General features: G+C 39.0%; 1 protein-coding gene across 1 annotated transcript in view; it reads left to right on the forward strand.

Moving 5' to 3' along the window:
* PGM5 (phosphoglucomutase 5) overlaps positions 1 to 26,132 on the forward strand; it is a 205,433-nt gene that overhangs the window by 24,493 nt on the left and 154,808 nt on the right. The window contains exons 2-6 of the mRNA XM_013965963.2: positions 1,051 to 1,213; positions 8,676 to 8,822; positions 11,951 to 12,076; positions 18,640 to 18,830; positions 19,429 to 19,583. Coding sequence (XP_013821417.1) covers positions 1,051 to 1,213; positions 8,676 to 8,822; positions 11,951 to 12,076; positions 18,640 to 18,830; positions 19,429 to 19,583 — 782 coding nt within the window. The remainder of the gene's footprint in view (positions 1 to 1,050; positions 1,214 to 8,675; positions 8,823 to 11,950; positions 12,077 to 18,639; positions 18,831 to 19,428; positions 19,584 to 26,132) is intronic.

Here is a 26,132-nt window from a genome sequence, read left to right on the forward strand (position 1 = left end):
TTTGCAATTGTGCTGGACATAAGAGCTGGTCTTCAAGGCTATGCCAGTACTTCTCAGACTTTAAAGGACAAGTGAATTATGTCAAAAGGTAGGGATCTTGCTAAGTGTGGGGTGGGCCTTGAGATTTGGCATTTCTCCCAAGTGATGCCCATGCCACTGGTTTTATTGAGTAAGGAGAGGGTTTGATCACCAAACTTGACTGGATGTTGGAAAAGCCTGTGGAGCTCAGGCTTCTCCCCTGCCATGCCTGATCCTGAGGCAATCTTAGTACTAAGAATCTTCCAGTTCTCATTAATGATTCTAATTGGTAGCAACATTTGAGAACCACTGCATTGGATGACACTGGGTCCTATTTGAAAACAAAGCACGCACAATAATGCTCTACAGGGTTATGCTGCTTTCTTTCTTTTTTAAAACTCAATTTCATGGTTATAGGGAGTCTGGCCACACAGATAGATGACCTCCAGATTGCTGCCTAGCATGGCTGGATTTCTCCAGTGTCCCCAGCACATGCTATCACTTAGTGGCCAGAATAGGACTTCTGCCCTCAGGAAACTGGGGCTTCCAAGTGCAGTTAAAATACACTTGCTGACAACAAGGCTGTAGCAAGTCAGGTCCCTCCTGTGTGAGCTTGTGCTGAGGCAGGGAAGGAAGGTGAAGCAGAGAAGTGCTCTGTTTTTCTTTCTTGTAATTTCCAGAATGTACAGGTGCAGTTTCTGAGCCAATAACAAACTAAGAACTTCTTGTATGAGTCAAGCTAACCCTTTGGTCATCAGAAGCAGGTATTTTAAACTGCTGAAAAGCAATGAGGCATATCTCACTTACAGGTTAATAACTGACTACAACACATGGGTGTCCCAAATGGTCTTGGAGATACTGGGCTGGAGAGCTGCCTCCCTGTGCCCCCACATGTTTCTCCCCACCTGAAGCCCCCTCAGTTCTTTTTGCCAAGTGACCAGTATGTGCTAACAGAGCCTGGGACACTTTCTCATAGAAATGTACTTCAATCCCATGTAACCAGATTGATTTTTTTTTTTCTGGCTAATCTAGATTGGTCGACTGATTATTGGACAGAATGGCATCTTGTCGACCCCTGCTGTGTCCTGCATTATCAGAAAGATCAAGGCAGCTGGTGGAATCATCCTGACAGCCAGCCACTGCCCTGGAGGACCAGGGGGAGAGTTTGGAGTGAAGTTTAATGTTGCCAATGGAGGTATGTGGTTCAGAATATGCCTTAATTGTCATGGTTTCTTTCCTCTTATATCATGGTCTTACAATGACCCCATGATGTCAGATAAGCAAGGCAGAGAGGGAATGGCTCAGAAAAGTCCAGTGAGGTGCCTGTAGTAGTCAGGGTTTTTCAGAGAAGCAGACCAATAGGACATATAGATTGTCTCCAACTTAACGATGGTTTGATTTAAAGGTTTTTTTGACTTTACACTTTATAGTGTAAAAGCAATATGCATTCAGTAGAAACCTTGTTTCACTGGAATTTCAAATTTTGATCTTTTCCTCAGCTGGCAGTGCTGTATAATTCTCTCTCGTGATGCTGGGCAGGAAGTGCAGCTCCTATCCGATCACAGGGGTAAACAACCAGTACATTTACAACTGCCCTGTACCCATTCAGCTCAGTTGGTAAAGAATCTGCCTGCAATGTAGGAGACCATTGTTTGATTTCTGGGTCGGGATGATCTGCTGGAGAAGGGATAGGCTACCCACTCTAGTATTCTTGGGCTTCCCTGTGGCTCAGCTGATAAAGTATCTGCCTGCAGTTTGGGAGACCTGGGTTTGATCCCTGGGTTGGGAAGATCCTCTGGAGAAGGGAAAGGCTACCCACTCCAGTATTCTGGCCTGGAGAATTCTATACAGTCCATGGGGTGATAAAGAGTCAGACACGACTGAGTGAGCTTCACTTTCACTTTGCATCCATTCTGTTGTTCTCTCTCAGTACAGTATTTGATACATTAAATGAGATATTCAGCACTTTACTATAAAACAGGCTTCAGGATAGATGATTTTGTACAACTGTAGCCTACCAAGGTGTTCTCAGCATTCTTATGATAAGTTAGGCTAAGCCATGATGTTAGGTGTATTAAATGCATTTTTGACTTATGATATTTTCAGTTTACAGTGGATTAGTCAGAATGTAACTTGTAAGTCCAGGAAGATCTAGAAAGAGATTTATTTTAATGAATTGGGTTATGTGATTACGGAGGCTATGAAGTCCCAAGATCTTTCTAGGAGATTGGATGATATAGGTCTGATCTGAGTATGAAGGCCTGAGAAGCAACAGAGCTGATGGTATAAGTTCCAGTCTGAGTCCATGTCTGAAAGCAGAGTGGCACCAGTGTGTCAGGTGGAAAGTGAATTCTCCCTTCCTCAGTCTTTTTGTTTTGTCCATGCCTTTGATGGCTTGGGTGAGGCCCAGCCATGCTGGGGAGGGCAGTCTGCTTCACTCAATCTGTTAATCTCATCCAGAAACACCCTCATAGACATACTCAGAGTAACATTTAACTGAACATCTGGGCTCTCTGTGACACAAGCAAGCTGACACGTAAAATTAAGCATCATGTTGCCTCAGGTGATGGGACAAGGAAGGGGCACAATGGGGTTTTATACCCATTTGGTCTCTTGGTCCCCTGCACTCCTCAGCACAGTGAAATGGTTGAATATTGATGCTTATCTGACATGGAAGGACCCTGGATTTTAAAGTTGAAGCAGACCCTCAAAGTCATTTAGATCATTCCCATCATTTTACAAATAGACAGATCAAAGCCCTGGGAGGCTGTTTGCTCAAGGTCACATTGTCAGACAGGACTTCTTAGCATAAGTCCTACATTCTCCCTTTCCTATAGTGTTGACTTTCTCTTACTGACATGCTTAGAATTATTTCACTTTTTCTTGTATTTATAGAAATTTATAGTTTAGAAGGGCTTCCCTGGCGGGCCAATGGTAAAGAATCTGTGCAGTGCAGGAGACTCAGGAGATGCTGGTTTGATCCCTGGGTTGGAAGATCCCCTGAAGGAGGGCATGGCAACCCACTCTAGTATTCTTGCCTGGAGAATCCCATGGGCAAAGGAGCCTGGCAGGCTACAGTCCATGGGACCACAAGAGTCAGACACAACTGTAGTGAATGAGCATGGACAGTTTAGAAGTCCTAGTGGGGTGGGATATGTGTATAAGGGTGAATTAAAACATTTTTGAATATATATAAAATGTAGGGTAGGAAGGATAATAATAGATGGATACCATATATTCCTTACTCTGTTTTTCCATTTTGCTTTTTTCCCCTAAAGACTTTTAAGGTAAATTACAGCATGAAGGCTTAAATATTTCTGACTACATCTCTTTAAAATAAAGATGTATTCCTGTATAACTACATGATCATACCTAACAAAAATCATAGTAATTCTCTAATGTCATCTAAAGTCTCATCTATATTTAAAATTTTCTGAGTGTCCCCCAAATGTTGTTTACATCTGCTTCGTTAAAACCAAGTTTTGTCCCAGAACTATGTGTTGCATTTGGTTTTTAAGTCTCTTAAATCTCTTTTAATCTAGAACACTAAGTCTTCATGTATATGTGGGTGGGAGCTGAGTTTTAACCAACAACTGTTGCCATTATGAAGCATTCCTGGCCCAGGCACCATAGCACGTCTTGAAAGGGAAGTACATGATTGCCCCCTCCTTGCAGCCATTTTGGATATTATTCAAAGAAAGAATGTTACTCAAGCCAAGTGTTTAAAAAAAATAAAAACAACCTTATGAAGAGCCTTATTTTTGAAGGTATGATTCAAGAAACCCTGCTTCACCAAAAAGCACACCTTGGGCCAACATTTAGTCTTGCAGAAGCTACTGAATATTTCAGGAAAAAATATGCAAAGCGCAGGTATTCTATATACTTATAGGACATTTCATGTATTCAGAATATGGCAATGAAATGTAATATATAAGTAATATAAAAGTTGCCAAACTAAATAATGTATTTAAACATTTGAATTAATATCTGACTGAATATCTTATAAGAGAATCTCAGTCATCTCTGTGATAATGTGTGAGGTATAAAAGGAAAAGATACTATTTAAATAACCATTTTTTAGACTGAATTGCAGGAGGTTATGAGACTTGCTCAGTCATATCCTGAATAGGTGAAGGGGGTTGAATTTATCATTTAGCCTTTAACTATGTTGAAAGTCCTTCCTTTTACATTTATTTCTTCATGTTTACATGTCTTGGTGTCATTAATGAGACTAACATTCCTGCTAGCATGGAGAGATTGAGTTGGCTTCTTCCTGCTTAGAGTGAGTTTTATCATGACATCTTTCATCCGAAGTTACAAGTTGCTCACAGTCATCTCTTCCATTGAATGTCATACAGATACATCTCATGGAATAAGTTAAAAGGCAAAATGTCTACAGAATTGGTAGGTACATCCAGAGAGAGAGGACGCATCTAAAGCTATGTTGCTTTAAAATTATTTATAGAACAGGACTTTTCTGAGCATGTTTGTAAATAGGGGAGAAGATGCTAGAGGACAAAAGGAATCAATAATGAAAATGCTTTTTAAAATACTTTGAGTGTGCCAAGCTACATACTCAGAACTTTACGTACATGTTCTCATTTAATGCTCATAGCAGCCTGATGAAGTCACTGAGGAATAAAAGTGGCTTAAAAAACTTGACCAGTATCACAGAAGTCATGAGTTGTGGAGCTCATTTGGAACCTAGGTTCCAAGAAGTGGGCAGAACGTCTGAGTGAAAAGGCAGAGCTGAGGGAAAGAAACATCTAGAGGAGTGTAGAATGGAAACTTTGGGAAATAGTTGCTTATACCTCTTGTAAAGGAAGAGGAGGAAATGTTGCCTGTCAAATTGGTCAGTCCTAAGGAAAAGGAAATCATTACTGAATATTCATTGGAAGAACTGATGCTAAAGCTGAAATTCCAATATTTTGGCCACCCGATGCAAAGAACTGACTCCTTGGAAAAGACCGTGATGCTGGGAAAGATTGAAGGCAGGAAGAGAAGGGGATGACAGAGAATAAGATGATTGGATGGCATCACCGACTCAATGGACATGAGTTTGAGCAAGTTGCAGGAGTTGGTGAGGGACAGGGAAGCCTGGTGTGCTGCAGTCCACGGGGTTGCAAAGAGTCGGACATGACTGAGCAACTGAACTGAACTGAAGATAATGGAGCAAGGATAGCTAAGGGACTTGGGATAAATGGAGATGTTTTCTTTTGTTCTTTTTTAATATATATTTTTTATTTATTATTATTATTATTTTTTTACTTTACAATATTGTATTGGTTTTGCCACACATCAACATGAATCTGCCACAGGTGTACACGTGTTCCAATCCCAAACCCCCCTCTCACCTCCCCCCCAGCACCATCCCTCCAGGTCATCCCAGTGCACCAGCCCCAAGCATTCTGCACCCTGCCTCGAACCTAGACTGGCGATTTGTTTCTCATATGATATTATACATGTTTCAATGCCATTCTCCCAAATCATCCCACCTTCTCCCTCTTGCACAGAGTCCAAAAGACTGTTCTATACATCTGTGTCTCTTTCGCTGTCTCGCATACAGGGTTATCATTACCATCTTTCTAAATTCCATATATATGTGTTAGTATACTGTATTGGTGTTTTTCTTTCTGGCTTACTTCACTCTGCATAATCGGCTCCGGTTTCATCCACCTCATTAGAACTGATTCAAATGTATTCTTTTTAATGATTGAGTAATACTCCATTGTGTATATGTACCACAGCTTTCTTATCCATTCATCTGCTGATGGACATCTAGGTTGCTTCCATGTCCTGGCTATTATAAATAGTGCTGCAATGAACATTGGGGTACCCGTTGGAGACGTTTTCTAAAAGGTCCTCTGGGGAATTTGTTGAGGATATCTAAGGAATTGTGGGGATCAAGGTGAACTTGAGCAGCCTCATTCTTGGGGGTAACCAGTTTGGATTATTTCATGACTGCCTTCAGCAGCACATGGGAGTCTGGTAATGGCAGCAGTGGAGCAGATGATGGCGATGGGGAATGACAGTATGGGCACGGCAGAGCAGCAGGAGAGCTGGTAGTTGTTAAGAATGTCTGAGTTGACATTAGACTCTTAGGATTCAAACCCACCCTCTGTTACACCAGTGATGTGACCTTGCTTAAAGTAATCTCTTCCAAGTTCAGTTTCCTTATTTGGAAAATGAAGATATTAATAGTTTTTACTTCATATACTTTTTGTGTGTGCTAAATTCTACATAAGGCGTGAAATGTGTTATGTGTAAATTTCAACAAATGTTGGCTTGTCTTATTATGCTAACAATGAACAGCAAGGCTCAAATGCTAGACCATAGCATCCTTCTGGGATAAGAAACCAGTGAAATGAGAATGGACCGATAGTCTGGGAGTAATCAAGTGATGATGGGCTTCTGTATAGGAATGAAGAACAGGTTCAGCAGGAGTATGGAGTAGAAGTAGGGTAGATGGAAGATTAGGAATTTGTGGATTGAAGATACTCAAATTTGATATTTTTGAAATAAGAATTTCAAGAGACAATTCCTGGCATGACTGTACTAGGAACTGACTTAAATGAAGAAGTCATTGGAGCGGAAAATGTTAAGAACTGGGAGGATGCAAAGAGATACAATGGAGAAGGAAATGGCAACCCACTCCAGTATTCTTGCCTGGAGAGTCCCATGAATGGAAGGGCCTGGTAGGTTACCATCCATGGGGTCACAAAGAGTCAGACACGACTGAGTGACTTCACTTACTCACTCACTCAAAGAGATACAAAGGATTTTGATGACCTCAGAGGTTATCAGCATAGCTGACTGAGCAGCATCTAGCTGGTTACAACTTGTTTTACTTTTGGAAATCAGTGTACTGTGGCATAACAAATTCAGACAGAGACTTTTAAAATGTGACAGAAGTATCCCAAGAACATAACGTGGTACCTGGGAGCCAGAGGGATATTCACATATCATCTGGCAAGCATAAAAAAAAAATGTAAAGCTAAGTAACTCTATTTACTTTTGGAGAAGAATGAAAAATGTAAGGTGTGAAGTTGAGAAGGACTTTGTTTATTTCTTTGTGGTTTTCACTCTTTCTGTAGAAGAACATGAAGGTATTAAAATATATTAGGCTTTTTTCCATCCACTGAAATGGTGCTATTGCTTTTCCTTTCCCCTCTCTCCCCGCTTCATTGAGGTGTAATTGATATATTAAAAACCTGTACATAGTTAATGTATGCAGCTTGATGAGTTTGGTAATTATTCCTTTTTATATGTTCAAAGAACCTTTTTTGGGAGGTGATAACAGTGATATGGCTCAGTGGTAAAGAATTCTCCTGCCAATGCAGGAGACTCACGTTTGATCTCTGGGTCATGAAGATCCTCTTGAGAAGGAAATGGCAACACAGTCCAGTATTCTTGCCTGGAAAAATCCCATGGGCAGAGGAGCCTGGAGAGCTACAACCCATGGGGTCATGAAGAGTTGGACATAACTTAGTGACTAAAACAGCAACTACTGTGCTATATTCTAAGGCAGCACTGTCTAATAGAAATATATTGTAAGCCATACATGTAATTAAAAATTTTCTAGTAGCCACATAAAATAGTAAAAAGAAGCAAGTGAAATGAATAAAATATTTTAGTTCACTTGATATATCCAAAATATCACTTCAACATGTTACTATGAAATTATGAATATAATCTGTTCTGGTTTTATACTAACTCTTCAAAATTTGGTGTGTATTTTATAATTATAGCACATGTCAGTATAACTAGTCATATTTTAAGTGTTCAAGAGCCACATATGGCTAGAGGCTATTGAATTGAATAGCATAGTTCTAAGGGCTGGGATAGAAGAGAAATCAAGAAACAATTGCAGTTCAATAGAAAATTATAATGTAACTAGTGAGTGAGATCAATACACAAAGCTATCTATCTGTCAATCATTTATATTTTAGATCTTCAATCTGCTTATTTACTTGATTCCCAAACTTACTGCAAAAAATCCAATGTAGCTTGCAGTAAGATACAAAAATTAACAAGAAAAAGGAGGACAGCTATTGATTTTATGTTCAATTCATTTAAAGCCTATCACTTGACCTTAACTGTCAGCTTGGCCTTGTGAAGATGTGCGTCAGATATTTCAAACTTCACTTTGGAAACTTGGGAGTCACTAGAGAGTATGAGTTGGGAAAACTAACGTACCCGGGTCAACGTATACACCAAATAGGCAGCAGACCTGGGAGTAGGAGTCATACTTTCTTTCTCTAGGTGCACTTGGGAGGCTGCAGTTTAACTCTGGAGTCCCTCACTTCTGTCAAATGCATATCCTGTTTGTGTCTCATATCCTGAATAAAGCTGATGACATAACCGGGTCTCCCTGGCAGGTGTGCAACTATTTTTAGGGAAGACGTTTCACTGCTTAAAAGTGAATTGAAACAAAGCAACATGTGAGTTATTGGCTTGTATGAACCAGGTGAGGCTGGCCCCATTTCCTCCAGAGTGGATGGATAAGAAATACTGCAGCGATTTGAACTGTGAACTGTTGACTGTTGTCTAGAACACAAAGACATCTTCCTCCTGCTTGGTGGAGGAAGAGCTAACATTTCTCTGATTTATTTTTTATGCAGATTTATTTTTGGTGGTGCATTATTTTCCAATTTTAGGTCCTGCTCCAGATGTCGTCTCAGACAAAATCTACCAGATCAGCAAAACAATCGAGGAATATGCTATATGCCCTGATTTGCGAATTGACCTGTCTCGACTAGGAAGACAAGAATTTGACCTGGAGAACAAATTCAAACCATTTAGAGGTAATTGAGAAATTGTATTTTGAAGAAAATTAGAACTCTGTGGATGGAGGTGACATTTTTTTCTTCAGGGGAGAGCACATACAAAAGTGATGGAATTATCAATTTTAGGAGTGGCACTTGATAAATAGATATAAACTGAGTGTGGTGCGGAGGGAAATGAGAGCAGCCAAGATATTTGGAACTGGCAACTTTCAACAACTGCTTTCCAAACTATCGTTTTTGACATAGGGAACATTTCACAGCTGACTCTTTTACAGTGTTCCAAGAATAGACTGTGAATTGCCAACACATGTCTTTACTTTTCTAAGCAATTAAGGTGAAGATGCTGAAATACTTTAGATAATCAAAAAGAGACCTAACAAGGTAAAGGAGTTATTAAAATTTTCCATGAAAGATAGGTGTTTCTTTTCCAAGCTAGGATCATGCAGTTTACCTTGATTCAATTCACAGTTGACCACCTGCTCTATACCATGCTCCATGATAGAAGATTTTACAAAGGAATTCACTAAGTACCAAATGGATTTAGGAAAATGGTTCAAAAATTAAAAACCAGGATGAAATTGCCAAAAATATTATCCTGTATGGTAGCGTGAATAACACTTCTAAGTCCTCAGATTATAACCTTTCAATTTGTAGATTAAAATTGAACCATGTAATAACATTAATACCAATTAAATGCACATTATTTTTCACCCTCTATTTTATCCTGTTGCTTTCTCCTAGAAAGCATACAAGTAGCAATAAAACAAACTTTTTTTTTAACTCCTTCAGTCCCCCTATCAGCTTAAATCCAGTTTGTATTAAGATGGTATCCTTATTTTACAATTAATTTATTTAGTTCCAAAGGTAAACTAGCTAGTTCATGGCCACATGGTATTTTAGGGACAGAGAGGAGATTGAAATGTACTATTCGGAGACACAGTGTTGGGCTAACTCTGCCAGTTTTCTTGGAAGATTTTGAATCAATTGCTTGCTTAGCTAGTGAGCAGAAGTTAATTGAAAGCCATGTGATACTTACAGGATGCAATGATTCCTGATTTTATTAATCTAGTTGGGAGTATTCATACACACAATGGCTTGACAGCTAAAAGCAAGGGATATTTCATGTTAACTAAGTGATTTAAGTATACTTGATTACATATGTATGGATGTACTGGAAAATAAGATGACAGGAAAAGCAGGTATTATTAGATTACCAGGAAGAAATTTTGCTGGTTGATTGAATCTTCACAGTTGTGTTAGTTGTCCAAGAGACCCAGACCTTTGGTGGCTCAGATTCAGGCCCACTGTTCCAGCTACATTGCTTGCTTGGTGAGTTTTTACAGGGCTGCAGACACCACGAGGTAGAGGGAGACATTCCCTGGTCCCAAGAATTTGAAAATGATTGTTTAGGATAATTTATGTGCTGTGTTCTTGCTATTTAAATGTTGAGCAAGGCTTGAGTTAATTGGAAACAATTTAGTCTTTGGCATTTCATCTTAAAGGATGAAGAGCAAGAACTATGTGATGTGAGCTTTCAGTTTACATGGAAATCTACTTGCTTCCTTGTTTTTTACGTTTTTGTTTGGTATTAATGCTATTTACCTGCTATAAATACCAAATGTATTTAGGCAAGTAGTTCGAGAGTTAGACCGAGAATGAAATTGCCAAAAATATTATGCTATATTGTAGAGAGAGTAAAATTTCAAACATATTCAAGCCATAACCTTTCATTTCATAGATGGATTTTTATTTTGATAAAATATATGTAACGTATACTATGTTAATAATTTTTAGATGTATTTTGTATAAACTTTTAATTAATTTATTTTATAGATTAGTATGGGCTTCCCTGGTGGCTCAGTGGTAAAGAATCCCCCTGCAATACAGGAGACGCAAGAGATGCAGGTTTGATCCCTGAGTCAGGAAGATCCTCTGCAGGAGGAAACGGCAGCCCACTCCAGGATTTTTTCCTGGAGAAGCCCATGGACAGAGGAGCCTGGTGGGCTACAGTCTATAGGGTTGTAGAGTTAGACACAACTGAGCATAGATTAATATCCTCTTCCTATTAAGGATGATTAAAAACTATCTGTGTTCTTGAAAAAGTTATTATATTTGAACTTGATTTAAGTGCAACAGAAGTATTTTTAGTGTGTATTTGACCAGATGAAGGGATAGTTTCATGTTACATATAAAATCTCATCCACTAAATATTGCACCTGTATTTACTAAAAATTATTAAAGGTGGATTGATAATACCTTTAGTGCAGGTTTAAATGTTTCAAGGTTCCTAAGTAGTATGTGTTTGAAAAATTTGAAAAACAGCATATATAAGTTTCAAAATTTAACTACAAATTTCACAAGCAGAGCTCATGGACTAATTTTAGTGCCTAAAATAAAATATTTATTATTTCTGGGAAAAATATTTTCTGGGTACTAATTATGTACTGAACACCAACTTTGAAATGTGTGATGTATTCTGGGTTTTATGAATCTGTGAAATAAATGGAAAAGACTTTATTTGGTTGTCTGGTCATTGGGTGGTGCAGGAGAGCATGTATGTTTAATGAAGATTTCTAAATATCTGGCACTCACCCTGAACCTGGTAATAGACTGGGCACATGGGAGACTTTACACAAACTCAGAAAAATGTCCTTTATCACCAATTCAGAACCTGAATCTGCTTGGTACCATGGCATTTAGAAAGTAGGGGTCACTGCTGAGGTTACTTCTTGATTTGTTTCAGGCCAGCTGAGTCATTTTTTGGCCAGTCCCCACAGGAGAGGCAACCGATTTTGCCAAGATGCCTCTTAGCATTGAGGTGTTTGCAGTTTGTGGGAGGGAGGTGGTGGAATGAAGAGAGTGGGGACAATAGGCATAGTTTTATCTTAATTACTTTATTCTTGTGGTTGATTTTTCACTTGCAAAGAAGAATTGCAAGTTGATATTTTTTTATACCATTTAATCACCTGCAAAGTTTGTAGTATCTTGATTGTGCTTTGTGATTTTCTCTGCAAATGGACACTTTGCTTCCTGTGAAAATGTGTGGGGTTATGATGGGATTGTGATCAGAATTTGATGCTTTTTTATGCTTCCAAGAATCCCTCATGGATAATCATTGGTGTCTCCTTTGGCTTTCCTATCCATAGTGGAGATAGTGGACCCAGTGGATATCTATCTCAACCTCCTTCGGACCATTTTTGACTTTAATGCCATTAAGAGTTTGCTGACCGGGCCTGGCCAACTGAAGATCCGAGTTGATGCCATGCATGGAGGTAAGTGTGTGGTCTTCTACCAGGTGGTGAACAAGAAATGGTGAAGGAGACCTCAATGTGTGTTGGGTTTCTGGGATTATGAGGAAGATTGGATTCATAGATATTCACATGACGTGTATATGTTCAGATAGATAGGTGGGATACTCTGGAAGGCTTCAGGGCTCTGATCTCTTTTTTTTGATGCAATTAAAAAAAAAGCATGAGCATATGATTTTCAGACTATGCCTGTTAGAGTGTGGAGTGGAAATAGCAAAATTGTAAATTAAAAAAAATTTTTGATCACAGTACATAGTTAAAAAAGTCAGATAGTTCATAGCTTGCTATGAAAAAAATCCTTCACAACTCCTTCCCCTAATTTTCTACTTTCCAGGGGCAGTCTTTTTTTTTGCGGGGGAGTGGTATTTATCTCTCTATTACTAAATACTATGAATATACTGCTCCTTGTTGATTTTTCACTTTGAGGCGTTACTGACTTCATACTATGGAAGATGAATCTATAGTTCTTTTTCACTGTCTCCACTCACTAAATCCACACAGTTCCTTAAACAAGTTAAATCATCATTTTGGTAAGATCAGTATGCAATGTCTAGATTATTATAGCATGGTTGAGCCAAGCAAAATACTGTAATTATATTTTCCTTTCAGCACAACTCTTTTACTTCTTTGGAATTAGTAATCATCTTGTTTTCTCATTATTTAGTTTTTGTGAAGTGTATTTACCACTGTTAACCCTCATACTCTTCTAGTGTCAAAATCTTCTCTCACTTCATTTTCCTAGAGACCTGGAATCTCCTCTGTCTGTACTGGTAGCTCTCTGAGCTGCTATTGTCCTGAAATCTCCACTTAGCATCATCCTATAATTCCCTTTATCCCTTTCTTATGTTGACTCTCCTATTTCTGGATCCTTTGCCTTTTGCTTTCTTGATTTACTCCTACATTTTGGAGGAGCACATTCTCCAGTTACTCTGTGAGAGAGGACTCATGGGAGGTGAATGTTTTGAGTCATTGCATGGCTGAAAATGCCTGTTGTCTGTGCTCATTCTGAATTGGTATTTATCTGAATATAGATATCTAGGTTGGATATTATTTTCCTTCAAAAGTTGAGAGAAATGCTCGATTGTCTTGTAGCCATTCCTACCAAACTTGAGAAATCTGATGCTATTCTGATTTTTAATTCATGTTTTGAAATCTTTCTTTTTTTCTTTTCTGGAGGCTTTTGGGGCCTTTGATATGTGTTCAGTGTTCCTTCTTTTCACAATGATGTGTCTTAGTGTGGGACTATATTTCTCTATTTTGCCAGGCACTTGGAGGATCCTCGGAATCTAGAAACTTATGTCCTTTCATTCTGGGAAATTTTCTTGCATTACTTCTTGGATGATTCCTCCATTATTTTCTCTTTCCTTTCTCCATAATGGCTATTTGTTTAGATGTTGACTCTACTGGACAGATCTTTTAATTATACTATTCTTTTCCCAACACCCATTTTTCTTCTCTTTGTTTTGTGCTACTTTCTGGCAGATTTCCTCAACTTTAGCTCCAAGTCCTTCCATTGTTTTTCAGTTCCACTGTCATATTTTTAATTTCCCAAAATATTTTTTTGTTTTCCAAATAACTCTTTTTAAAAATAACTTCCTATTAATGTTTCATGAATACCACGTTTTTAAAATAAGTCAGATGTATTGAGGTATAAAATTTACTTGCAGTAAAATTGATACTTTGTTGGTATACAGTTTAATGAAATTGGACAAACATGTACAATAATGTAACCACTCTAACAGTCAAGGTATAGAATATTTCCCTTGCTTCCACAAATTCTTTTGCATCCCTTGAAGTTCACCCTTTCCTCTTTCCCCTAGTCCCTGGTAATCACTTATCTGGTTTTTGCCCCATAGTTTTACCTTTTCCAGAAAGGCATATGAATGGAAACATACAATATGTAGCCGTTTTCTTCAGGCTTTTTTCACTCAGCATAAGGTTTTAGAGATGCATTCATGGTGTTGTATGTATCGGTGGTTATTTCTTATTATTAATGAGTAGTATTCCTTTAAATAGATGTGCTACATTCTGTTTATCCATTCACCACTTGATACAATTAGGGTTATTTCTAGGTTTTGGCTATTATAAACTGCTACAGACATTTGTGAAAAAGCCTTTATAGGAATATATGATTTCCTCTGTTTTGGATAAATACCTAGGAGTGAGATTGCTAGGTCATATAATGTGTATGTTGAACTTAATAAGTAATTGCCAAACTATTTTCCAGAGTGACTACCATTTGCACTAACAGCAGAGTATGAAGGCTCCAGTTTCTCTATGCCCTCACCAACACTTGGTATTCTCAGTCTTCTCAGTTTTATAGCCAGTCTGCCACATCTTGTTGATCTCTTTTAGGATATGATGGATACATACTTTAAAAGATTTCTTCTCCCTGTGTAGTTTCTCTTTCTTCCATGTTGTTCTTTACTCTGTTTGGTCTCATGTTAAAGAGTGAATTCAGCTCAGTCACTCAGTCATGTCCAACTCTTTGCAACCCCATGGACTGCAGCATGCCAGACTTCCCTGTCCATCACCATCTCCTGGAGCCTGCTCAAACTCATGTCCGTCAAGTTGGTGATGTCATCCAACTGTCTCATCCTCTGTCTCATCCCCTTCTCCTCCTGTTTGAAGAGTGAGGCACTAAAAATTTTGCTGGGAGCTCTGAGCTGATGTGTGGAATTTATCTTCCAGGGGCTTCACTCTAAGGTTTTCTACCTGGGCTGTTTTATTCTTTCCTATTCAGTTCAGTTCAGTTCAGTTGCTCAGTCGTGTCCGACTATTTGTGACCCCATGAACTGCAGCATGCCTGGCCTCCCTGTCCATCGCCAACTGCCAGAGTTCACCCAAACCCATGTGCATTGAGTCGGTGATGCCATCCAACCATCTCATCCTCTGTCATCCCCTTCTCCTCCTGCCCTCAATCTTTCCCAGCATCAGGGTCTTTTCAAATGAGTCAGCTCTTCGCATCAGGTGGCCAAAGTATTGGAGTTTCAACTTCAACATCAGTCCTTCCAATGAACACCAAGGACTGATCTCCTTTAGGATAGACTGGTTGGATCTCCTTGCAGTCCAAGGGACTCTCAAGAGTCTTCTCCAACACCACAGTTCAGAAGCACCAATTCTTCGGCGCTCAGCTTTCTTTATAGTCCAACTGTCACATCTATACATGACCACTGGAAAACTCATAGCCTTGACTAGATGGACCTTTGTTGACAAAGTAGTGTCTCTGCTTTTGAATACGCTATCTAGGTTGGTCATAACTTGCCTTCCAAGGAGTAAGCATCTTTTAATTTCATGGCTGCAGTCACCATCTACAGTGATTTTGGACCCCCCAAAATAAAGTCAGCCACTGTTTCCACTGTTTCCCCATCTATTTGCCATAAAGTGATAGGACCGGATGCCATGATCTTAGTCTTCTGAATGCTGAGCTTTAAGCCAACATTTTCACTTTCCTCTTTCACTTTCATCAAGAGACTCTTTAGCTCCTCTTCATTTTCTGCCATAAGGGTGGTGTCATCTGCGTATCTGAGGTTATTGATATTTCTCTCAGCAATCTTGATTCCAGCTTGTGATTCTTCCATCCCAGCGTTTCTCGTGATGTACTCTGCATAGAAGTTAAATAAGCAGGGTGACAGTATACAGCCTTGACGTACTCCTTTTCCTATTTGGAACCAGTCTGTTGTTCCATGTCCAGTTCTAATTGTTGCTTCCTGACCTACATTCAGGTTTCTAAAGAGGCAGGTCACGTGGTCTGGTATTCCCATCTCTTTCAGAATTCTCCACAGTTTTTTGTGATCCACACAGTCAAAGGCTTTGGCATAGTCAATAAAGCAGAAATAGATGCTTTTCTGAAACTCTCTTGCTTTTTCCATGATCCAGCAGATTTTGGCAATTTGATCTCTGGTTCCTCTGTCTTTTCCAAAACCAGCTTGAACATCTGGAAGTTCACGGTTCATGTATTGCTGAAGCCTGGCTTGGAGAATTTTGAGCATTACTTTACTAGCGTGTGAGATGAGTACAATTGTGCAGTAGTTTGAGCATTCTTTGGCATTGCCTTTCTTTAGGATTGGCATGAAAATTTACCTTTTTTAGTCCTGTGGCCACTGCTGAGTTTTCCAAATTTGCTGGCATATTGAGTGCAGCACTTTCACAGCATCATCTTTCAGGATTTGAAATAGCTCCACTGGAATTTCATCACCTCCACTAACCTTGTTCGTAGTGATGCTTCCTAAGGCCTACTTGACTTCACATTCCAAGATGTCTGGCTCTAGGTGAGTGATCACACCATCGTGATTATCTGGGTCATGAAGATCTTTTTTGTGCAATTCTTCTGTGTATTCCTGCCACCTCTTCTTAATATCTTCTGCTTCTGTAGGTTCATACCATTTCTGTCCTTTATTGATTCTATCCTTCCATAAAATGTTCCCTTGGTATGTCTAATTTTCTTGAAGCGATCTCTAGTCTTTCCTGTTCTATTGTTTTCCTCTATTTCTTTGCATTGATCGCTGAGGAAGGCTTTCTTGTCTCTGCTTGATATTCTTTGGAACTCTGCATTCAAATGGGTATATCTTTCCTTTTCTCCTTTCCTTTTCACTTCTCTTCTTTTCATAGCTATTTGTAATGCTTCCTCACGCAGCCATTTTGCTTTTTTGCATTTCTTTTTCTTGCAGATGGTCTTGATTCCTGTCTCCTGTACAATGTCATGAACCTCCATCCATAGTTCATCTGGCACTCTATCTATCAGATCTAGTTCCTTAAATCTATTTCTCATGTCCACTGTATAATCATAAGGGATTTGATTTAGGTCATAGCTGAATGGTCAAGTGGTTTTCCCTACTTTTTTCAATTTAAGTCTGAATAAGGAACTCATGATCTGAGCCATAGTTAGCTCCTGGTCTTGTTTTTGCTGACTGTATAGCGCTTCTCCATCTTTGGCTGCAAAGAATATAGTCAATCTGATTTCGATGTTGACCATCTGGTGATGTCCATGTGTACAGTCTTCTCTTGTGGAAGAGGGTGTTTGCTATGACCAATGTGCTCTCTTGGCAAAACTCTATTAGCCTTTGCCCTGCTTCATTCCGCATTCCAAAGCCAAATTTGCCTGTTACTCCAGGTGTTTCTTGACTTCTACTTTTGCATTCCAGTTCCCTGTAATGAAAAGGACATCTTTTTTGGGTGTTAGTTCTAAGAGGTCTTGTAGGTCTTCATAAAACCGTTCAACTTCAGGCTGGTTATATTCTGCAGAAATATAACTTTGGGCTGGTTATATTCCGTAGAAAAGGCTCTTTCTGTTTCTTGCCTTAGCATTATCTGACCTAGAGGGAAGAGAGTTACTCTTTTCAAAGAGTTTGAAAATTGTTTCTGGATTTGGGCCTCACTGCCTAGCTTGTACCATGTGTTCATCTCTGAATCAGTCACTCTGGTTGTGGATGGAGGACTGGCAGTCCTAGGTCACCTCCCTAGTGTTAGGGGAAGTAGGATTAGCCACACTCAGATTACATGTACTGAGATGGAAAAAGGATTGGTTCTCTAAAGAAGACCAGAATACTGCTATCAGAGGAAAGGAAAATGGGTGCTGGGCAGGCAAAATCAAAGTGTGTTCACCGTTTGTGGTTTGTATTCTATTGAAAATAAATGGAAAGTGGTACTTTTATATATTTCAGCCAACAGGATTACATGCTTGTCCCCAAATGTGCTTATGTTCTACCTCAGGCTCCATTCCCTTGCTCATAGTGTTCTTTTCATTTGGATAGCACCCTTACTCCTGTCAAATTTATATTCTTTCATGTTCTCCCAGAAATGCTGCTCCATTTTGAAGCCTTGCCTATGGTCATTTCTCTTTTAAGTTGTTGGATTTCATTATTTAATAAATACATTATACATTGAATTGAACTAGTCTTACAAGTCCAGTCACTCACCTGCAGATTTGACTCATCCCACTGCCAGACTGAGAGCCCAGACTGAGAGCACTTTGTGTCCCTGTATACCCTCCATTCTTCACATAAGAGTTCTGTGTTAGGTGCTCCATGAATGTGTGTTGAACTGGAAAACACAACTCCTTAGCATTTATCTTGTAAAATGTACTTAGTTGCATATGTTTCAGTGGTTGGCAGTGTTTAATTATACACTTGGCAAAGTTAAAACATCTGTAGAGACAAAGAACATTGCTAGAGCCTTTAAGTGCTTTTGCATATATTTAAGTAATGCTTTTAATAGAAAAAGAACAGCCCAAGTATTATTATTATGTAGTTGATTTCTTTTTGGCAGTATTTTAGGAAAGTTTCGGAGAAAAATTTCATGCAACTGGATTATTGAATACAACTTCTATATGCCTAACATAGTCACTGGCACATAGGTGCTCAATGAGTAGTAATTGAAACACCCATTTTTCTGTGCTTGAAAAAACTTGTAGAATTTATCTTCTTTTTTCTTGTGCTATGAAGTAGCCTTCTTCTTCTAAGAAGAACAAAACACCCTTGGGGGAGGAGTTCTGCAAAGATCTCACATTGCTGTGTATCTTTTTTAAGTTATGGGACCCTATGTGAGAAAAGTTCTGTGTGATGAGCTGGGGGCCCCAGCCAATTCTGCAATCAACTGTGTTCCCCTGGAAGATTTTGGAGGGCAGCATCCTGACCCAAACCTGACATATGCAACCACCCTTTTGGAAGCTATGAAAGGAGGGGAATATGGATTTGGAGCTGCGTTTGATGCTGATGGGGTAAGGAGGAAAGCTTTCTGCCTGCTGATCCTTTTGATGTATAATGAGCCAGACACTGGTAACCAGAGAATTATTGAATACCTCTGAGGCTGACACGTATGGGGCATACGAACCTTAACTGGCTTTGCATCTGCCCTTCTCTTTAATGGCCTAGTATTGCATGTGAATAGTCATTACTTTTCTTTTTCCAAGTAGCAGTATGTTATAAAGTTGCTATTTCTTTTAAAAAATTCATGTAGTACATCTTTATTTATGGCTGATCTTGTTGAAATCACCATGTTAAGAAGCCAGCTATTTTAGTAATAATCTCTGTTCTCCATTATGTTTGGGGGAAGTGTGAATGAAGAATGTAGAGGCTACTAAAGCCTGAGGAAGTCATCTACATTTTGACAGGTCGGATATTTTCCTAGTGGTGTCAAGATCCTGGGCCTGCAATATTGAGGCATTTTAGTTTCCCATGCCCTCTTTGCCCTCCTTCAAGTGGTTTTACATTATTTAAATGTGAGGAAGGCAGTAAAGTGCCTTGTGATGATGATGGGAATGGACTGCTAGCAGCAGATGCCTTTGCCTGAACATTTTCACACATTCTTTACCACAGGACCGTTATATGATCCTAGGCCAAAATGGCTTCTTTGTGAGCCCTTCCGACTCCTTGGCCATCATTGCCGCCAACCTCTCTTGCATTCCGTATTTCCGTCAGATGGGAGTCCGAGGGTTTGGAAGGAGTATGCCCACCAGCACAGCCCTCGACAGGTAAGCAAAATGTCACTGTGGAAAACTGCATGACAGGCCTCTGATGTCACTGTTCCCTCTGCTGGTGGCTATCATTCATTCTCCCCTCGCACTCTGGGAATTGTTGAATTTAGAGATATGGGAATTTAGAGACATGGTATAGTTAATAGAAGTGTGAAAAATCAGGTAGCCTGAGCTGGGTTCTGCTACGTCTTAGCTCTCAGGAACTTAGGAGACTTATTTGATTTCTGTGTCTCTTGTTTTCTTATCTTTAAGATGAGCATGATAATAGTATCATCCGTACATGGATTGTATGAGGTAGGAATGAGGCAATTCTTATAAACCATGTAACAGAACACATGGTTCACAGTAAATACTTCATAAATGTTTGGTAAGAAAACTTACTAAATATGTAAGCAAGGTAGAAAGAACATGAGTCTTAGGATCAGATAATATTATTTTAAAATGTTCATTTATCTCAGGCTTCCCTGGTAGCTCAGCTGGTAAAGAATCCGCCTGCCATCCAGGAGACCCCAGTTGGATTCCTGGGTTGAGAAGATCCCCTGGAGAAGGGATACACAACCCACTCCAGTATTCTGGCCTGGAGAATTTCATGGCAGGCTACAGTTCATGGGGTTGCAAAGAGTCAGACATGACTGAGCAACATTTACTATATCATCATTAGTTCTGTAAAAACAGGGAAGATAAGTTTGTTGTAAGAATGAAGCAAGATACACATGGAAAATGCTCAACAGGAAACTCGGTAGGTAACAGTCTAAGGTTTCTTCCCCTGGCTCTATCCACCCATTTTTTACCTTATCTTAGAAAACAGTGAATTTCAGAGTCTAATATTTTCAAGCAATGTATATTATTGTGGAAGCAGTATTTGTTCATGCTGGAAAGTTAAAAAAAAAAAAACAGAAAACTAGGAAAATGTAAGCAACTCTGCCTGAGCTGCTTATGTTAATTGATAAATGTATTTTCCCTACTGAATCTCTTTATATACATATATAATATATATGCATATTTATAAATAATGTATAGCATACATAATATAATACAATATGTATAATATATATTTGCCTTTTTGTGAAACCAAAAAGAGATCTGAAAGTACATACTGCCTTGTAACTTTTTTCCCCTATCAACAATCTCCAAGTTTGTTAATACACTTTGTCTTAATACACTTTTATATAATCTAAAACCAAGATCATATTCAAATTTCCCGAGTGTCCCTGGAGTGTCTTTAATAGATGATTTTGCCCAAAGCAGCATCCTGTCTAACATCATACATTGCATCTGGTTGTGACATCTCTTAAGTCTTTTAGAATCTAGCACAAGCCTTTTATCTTTTAGTTAATGATAATGATTTTCGAGGAGACCAGACCAGTTGTCCTGCAGAATCTCATCTTCTGGATGGTGAAGTTATTTCCTCATGGTGTTACCATTCATTCAGTCATTCCTGAAGTAATGCAGGGAAGGAGTTAATCTTAAGGGTACAATTCAATGAGTTTTGGAAAAGATATGCATCTGGGTGACAACCAACGAAAGTAAGATATAGAACATTCCCATCACCCCCCGAAGTTCCTCCTTCCAATGCCCCATTGTTGTAATTTCTTCTGCTGTATTTAGGCTTTGCCTGTTCTTGAGCTTCACAAAAATAGAATCATATACTACATATTTGTTACTAGTTTTTTTATTTAATATATTTTTTTAAATTCATCCACATTCACTGAATTTGTAACTGGTTCATTCCCCTATGTTACAGTATAGTATATCAGTGTATGAATATATCACAATTTATTTTTCCAGTATCCTGTTGATGAACATTTGGGTTGTTTTCACTTATTAGATACTATAAATCGTGCCATTATAAACATTCTTACACATGTCTTTTTGTGTATGCATCTACATTTCTTCAGTTAATATCCAGGAGTAGAATGTTGATTGTAGGATAGATGTATGTTTAATTTAACAAGAAACTGCCAAACTATTTTCCATTTTATACTCTTATTTGCAGTGCGTGAGAGTTTTAGTTGCTTTATATCTTCAACAACATTTGGTGTTATCATTCTTTTTTATTTTAACCAATGTAGTGAGTGCAAAATAGTGTTTCATTTTGGTTTAAATTTGTATTGTTCTAGTGATGTTGAGCTCATTTTCATATGCTCATTGTCAATTTATGAACTTCTTTGTTATGTACCTGTATGAAATGTATTTGCTCAGTTGAAGGTGCATTATTTGTCTTTTTGTTATTGACTTATAGAAGTTCTTTATATGTTCTCGATAATAAGGTTTCTTTTGGCCATACTGCCAGCTTGTGGAATCTTATTTCCCTGACCAAGAATTGAACCCAGGCCCTCAGCCGTGAGAGGCCTAACTGCTGGTCCACTAGGGAATTCCCTGGATAATAAGTCTTTTGTCAGATATATGTATTACAGACATTTTCTCCATGCCTGTCACTTTCCCATTCAAATTCTTAATTGTGTCTTTTGATGAGGGTGAGTTTTAAATTTTGACAATGTCCAGCTTTTTTTCTTATATAATTGTTTGCTTAGTCACTCAGTCATGTCCGACTTTTTGCAACCCTATGGACTGTAGCCCACCAGGCTCTTCTGTCCATGGGGATTCTCCAGGCAAGCATACTGGAGTGGATTGCCATGCCCTTCTTCAGAGGATTTTCCCAACCCAGGGATCAAACCCAGGTTTCCTGAATTGCAGATGGATTTTTTACTGTCTGAGCCACCAGGGAAGCCCAAGAATACTGGAGTGGGTAGCCTATCCTTTCTCCAGGGGATCTTTCCAACCCAGGAATCAAACCAGCATGCAGATTCTTTACCACCTGAGCTACCAGGGAAGCCCTCATATAATTAATATATACTTTTTTATCCTCTGTAAGAAATCTTTGCTTACCCGAAGGTCAAAAAGATGTTTTTTCCTATTCTTTCTTCTGGAATCATTGTAGTTTTAATTTTGCATTTAAGGCTTTGATGATTTTGAATTAATTTTTCTGTGGGTTATAAGGCAGGGGTTGAAGCTCACTTTTTGTCTATATCCACTTGTTATTGAAAAGAATTTACCTTTCCCTTGATGTGCTTGTTAAAAATCAGTTGACCGTATACATGTGAGTCTGTTTCAAGATTATCCCTTCTGCTCCATTGATCTATTGTCTATCCCTATGCCAATATTTCCTTGTCTTGATTATTGAAGTTTTAAAGTAGTTGTTTAAGTCAGATGACTCCCCCAACTCTTACTACCTTTTTCTTCATATAGAAAAAATTATGTATCTAATGTCCTTTGCATTTCTATATACATTTTAGAATCAACTTGTTATTTTCTACTAGAGCCAGTTGCAGTTTTGATTGAAATTGTGTTGAGTCCACAGAGCAATTCTGAAAGAATTACATTTCAATAATATTGAGATTTCTAGTCCATGAATGTGATATAGCTCTCATTTTATTTAGTTTTCTTTAATTTCTCTTACATACTTTGTAGGTTAGTTTCTCTTCCGTATATTTTGTAGTTTAGCATGGAAATCTTTACAATTTTTGTTAAATTGATTTCATGAGTATTTTGTATGGGTGAAGAGGAACTAAAAAGCCTCTTGATGAAAGTGAAAGTGGAGAGTGAAAAAGTTGGCTTAAAGCTCAACATTCAGAAAATGAAGATCATGGCATCTGGTCCCATCACTTCATGGGAAATAGTTGGGGAAACAGTGGAAACAGTCAGACTTTATTTTTGGGGGCTCCAAAATCACTGCAGGTGGTGACTGCAGCCATGAAATTAAAAGACACTTACTCCTTGGAAGAAAAGTTATGACCAACCTAGATAGCATATTCAAAAGCAGAGACATTACTTTGCCAACAAAGGTCCGTCTAGTAAAGGCTATGGTTTTTCCAGTGGTCATATATGGATGTGAGAGTTGGACTGTGAAGAAGGCTGAGTGCCGAAGAATTGATGCGTTTGAACTGTGGTGTTGGAGAAGACTTTTGAGAGTCCCTTGGACTGCAAGGAGATCCAACCAGTGCATTCTGAAGGAGATCAACCCTGGCATTTCTTTGGAGGGAATGATGCTAAAGCTGAAACTCCAATACTTTGGACACCTCATGTGCACAGTTGACTCAATGGAAAAGACTTTGATGCTGGGAGGGACTGGGGGCAGGAGGAGAAGGGGACGACTGAGGATGAGATGGCTGGATGGCATCACGGACTCGATGGACGTGAGTCTGAGTGAACTCTGGGGGTTGGTGATGCACAGGGAGGCCTGGTGTGCTGCGATTCATGGGGTCGCAAAGAGTCGGACATGACTGAGCGACTGAACTGAACTGAACGCAAATGTAATAGTTTTATACGTTTAATTTTCCAGTTGTTTGCCACTAGTAATTAGAAATATAATTGATTTCTGTAAATTGATCTTTTAATCCTCCCCCAGTACAGAGATGAATCAGATGACTTTTGTATACCCGCTATGTTCCTTCTTTCCCTCAGGTGATATTGATGTCAAATCTGTGATAATTAATGAACCACAGTTTAAAATTCTTGCCTAGCAGCTCCAAAGGGTGGGATGTGTAATTCCATTCTTCCCCATTTGCCTTGGTTTATATCTTTCCTTTAAAAAAAAAATCAGCAAAACTTGTAGAAAGCAAAGCAAAAACCAGACTGTCTCTAGAAATGGAAAACCCAGAGTCACAGAGGATCCTGAGTTCTATGTAGGTTACCTAATATTCTGGGAGGATACACAAGGTGGCTCAGTGGTTGGTAAAGGATCCTCCTACCAGTGTGGTCTTGGGAGAAATGTGAGTTCAATCACGGTGTCAGAAAGATCCCCTGAAAGAGGAAATGGCAACCCACTCCAGTATTCTCCCCTAGAGGATCACATGGACAGAGGAACCTGGCAGGCTGCCATCCATGGGCTCACAAAGGGTCAGAAAGACCCAGCAACTGAGCATGCATGTACTCATATACATAATCTTACAATTTAGAAAGAACTTTCATTAATTTGAATTCACTTGATCTTTGCAGTAATTTAGAAATGCATTGGGTAGACATTACTCTCAGCATATTAAAGATGCTGAACCAATTATCAGAGAGATTAAGTGACACAAGGTTACACAGCTAATAAGAAAGTGACCTGGGATTTGAAACGATTGCATCTGCCTAGTAACTGCAACTTAATCAGGATGGTTTCTGAGAGACCAGTTGCGAATGTTGCTCGGCTCTCCTGTGGGGTAGTCAGCAGCTTCCCAAATCCTGGCCGGGAGGGGCCAGTTTCATTCTGAAAACACAACCCATTTGTGCTCTTTTCTTATGGAAATTTCCCAGTTGTTCTCAGTTTCAGTTTATCCCTCCTGCCCAATGAATCTCTGTTTCAGTCAGAAACCAGAAGCCTTGCTTAGAAAGTTCACAGAGGACCTGTTCTGATATGTAAGTGACCATTTAAAAGGATTATTCATGCTTGCTGGTTGGGATTCAGAATTCTGTGGGCCTCTGAAGTGGTGATTTGTTTTGGGTATTTTGATCTCTTGTGGAGTCCCTGGTGGATTCTCATGATAGACACTTTATAAGTTTCTTTTTCGTGAAAGAAATGCTGCCTCAAAATTTTATCTTGTCAGTAGTTTCCCATTTAGGTTATTTTTTAATTAATAAAATCATAGGAATGTGCCCCTAAATGCCAGACCCTGGAAGAAAGACCACGAAGTGACAGACTCATTCAATGGTGCACTTGCCCAAACTCCTTGGATTGCAGAATAAGGGAGCCCTGCACCCTTGATGCTGATGAATTATTCAGACAAACTTCCATTGTTTCATGGACAATTGTTGTTCCCTGAGGGAAGACTTTCAGTATCTTTCAATTCTACTCTTACAGTATCACTGAAACAAGGATTCCATTTACCCCAGAATAATACCATTTCAGCCTTGAAAATGGCATTCTTTTGGGCTTTGTCATTCTGAATGTGTCTGATTTGTGGTTACAGATGAATCTGTGTTGCTGAAATAATTTTGGTTCAAATTATTTGAGAAGTAAAGCACATTAGAAGTATATTTGTGGCCGAAGATTTGTCTTTACCCTGTGAGGTGGTATTAAATAATCCTCTGTGTTATCATCCTTCAATAATACTTATGAAGCACCCATCTGTGCTTGGTCCTGTGCTGAATGCCGTGTTAAGCAAGGCAGACACATGCAGACATGAACTCTCCTCATTAAGAGATATTTAGAGCCTCAATCAAGGCTGGCATCCTAGACTACACTGCAAGAGAGCCATATCTAGAAAGTATGTTTTGACTACAGGGAGGCCATATGAGGTCCACCACCCATAAACATGATGGAAAAGGGAATTAATACTCTTCTACTCTCTTTTTGCTTTTTGTGTCACTCCTGTTGTTCACCATTTATTCACTCAAGAAATATTTATTAAGGGCCTTCTATATCCTAGACAGTTGTCCCTTGCCCTGATGGAACTTACTGTCTGATGCAGAAGATGAATAATAACAAGTAAAGAAAAAGCATATAAACACAAATTGGAATGCATGTTCAGGGGAAATGAACTTGGTATAGTAATAATGGGCAAG

The sequence above is a fragment of the Capra hircus genome, chromosome 8 (assembly GCF_001704415.2).
Source record: "Capra hircus breed San Clemente chromosome 8, ASM170441v1, whole genome shotgun sequence".
NCBI classification, from domain to species: domain Eukaryota; kingdom Metazoa; phylum Chordata; class Mammalia; order Artiodactyla; family Bovidae; genus Capra; species Capra hircus.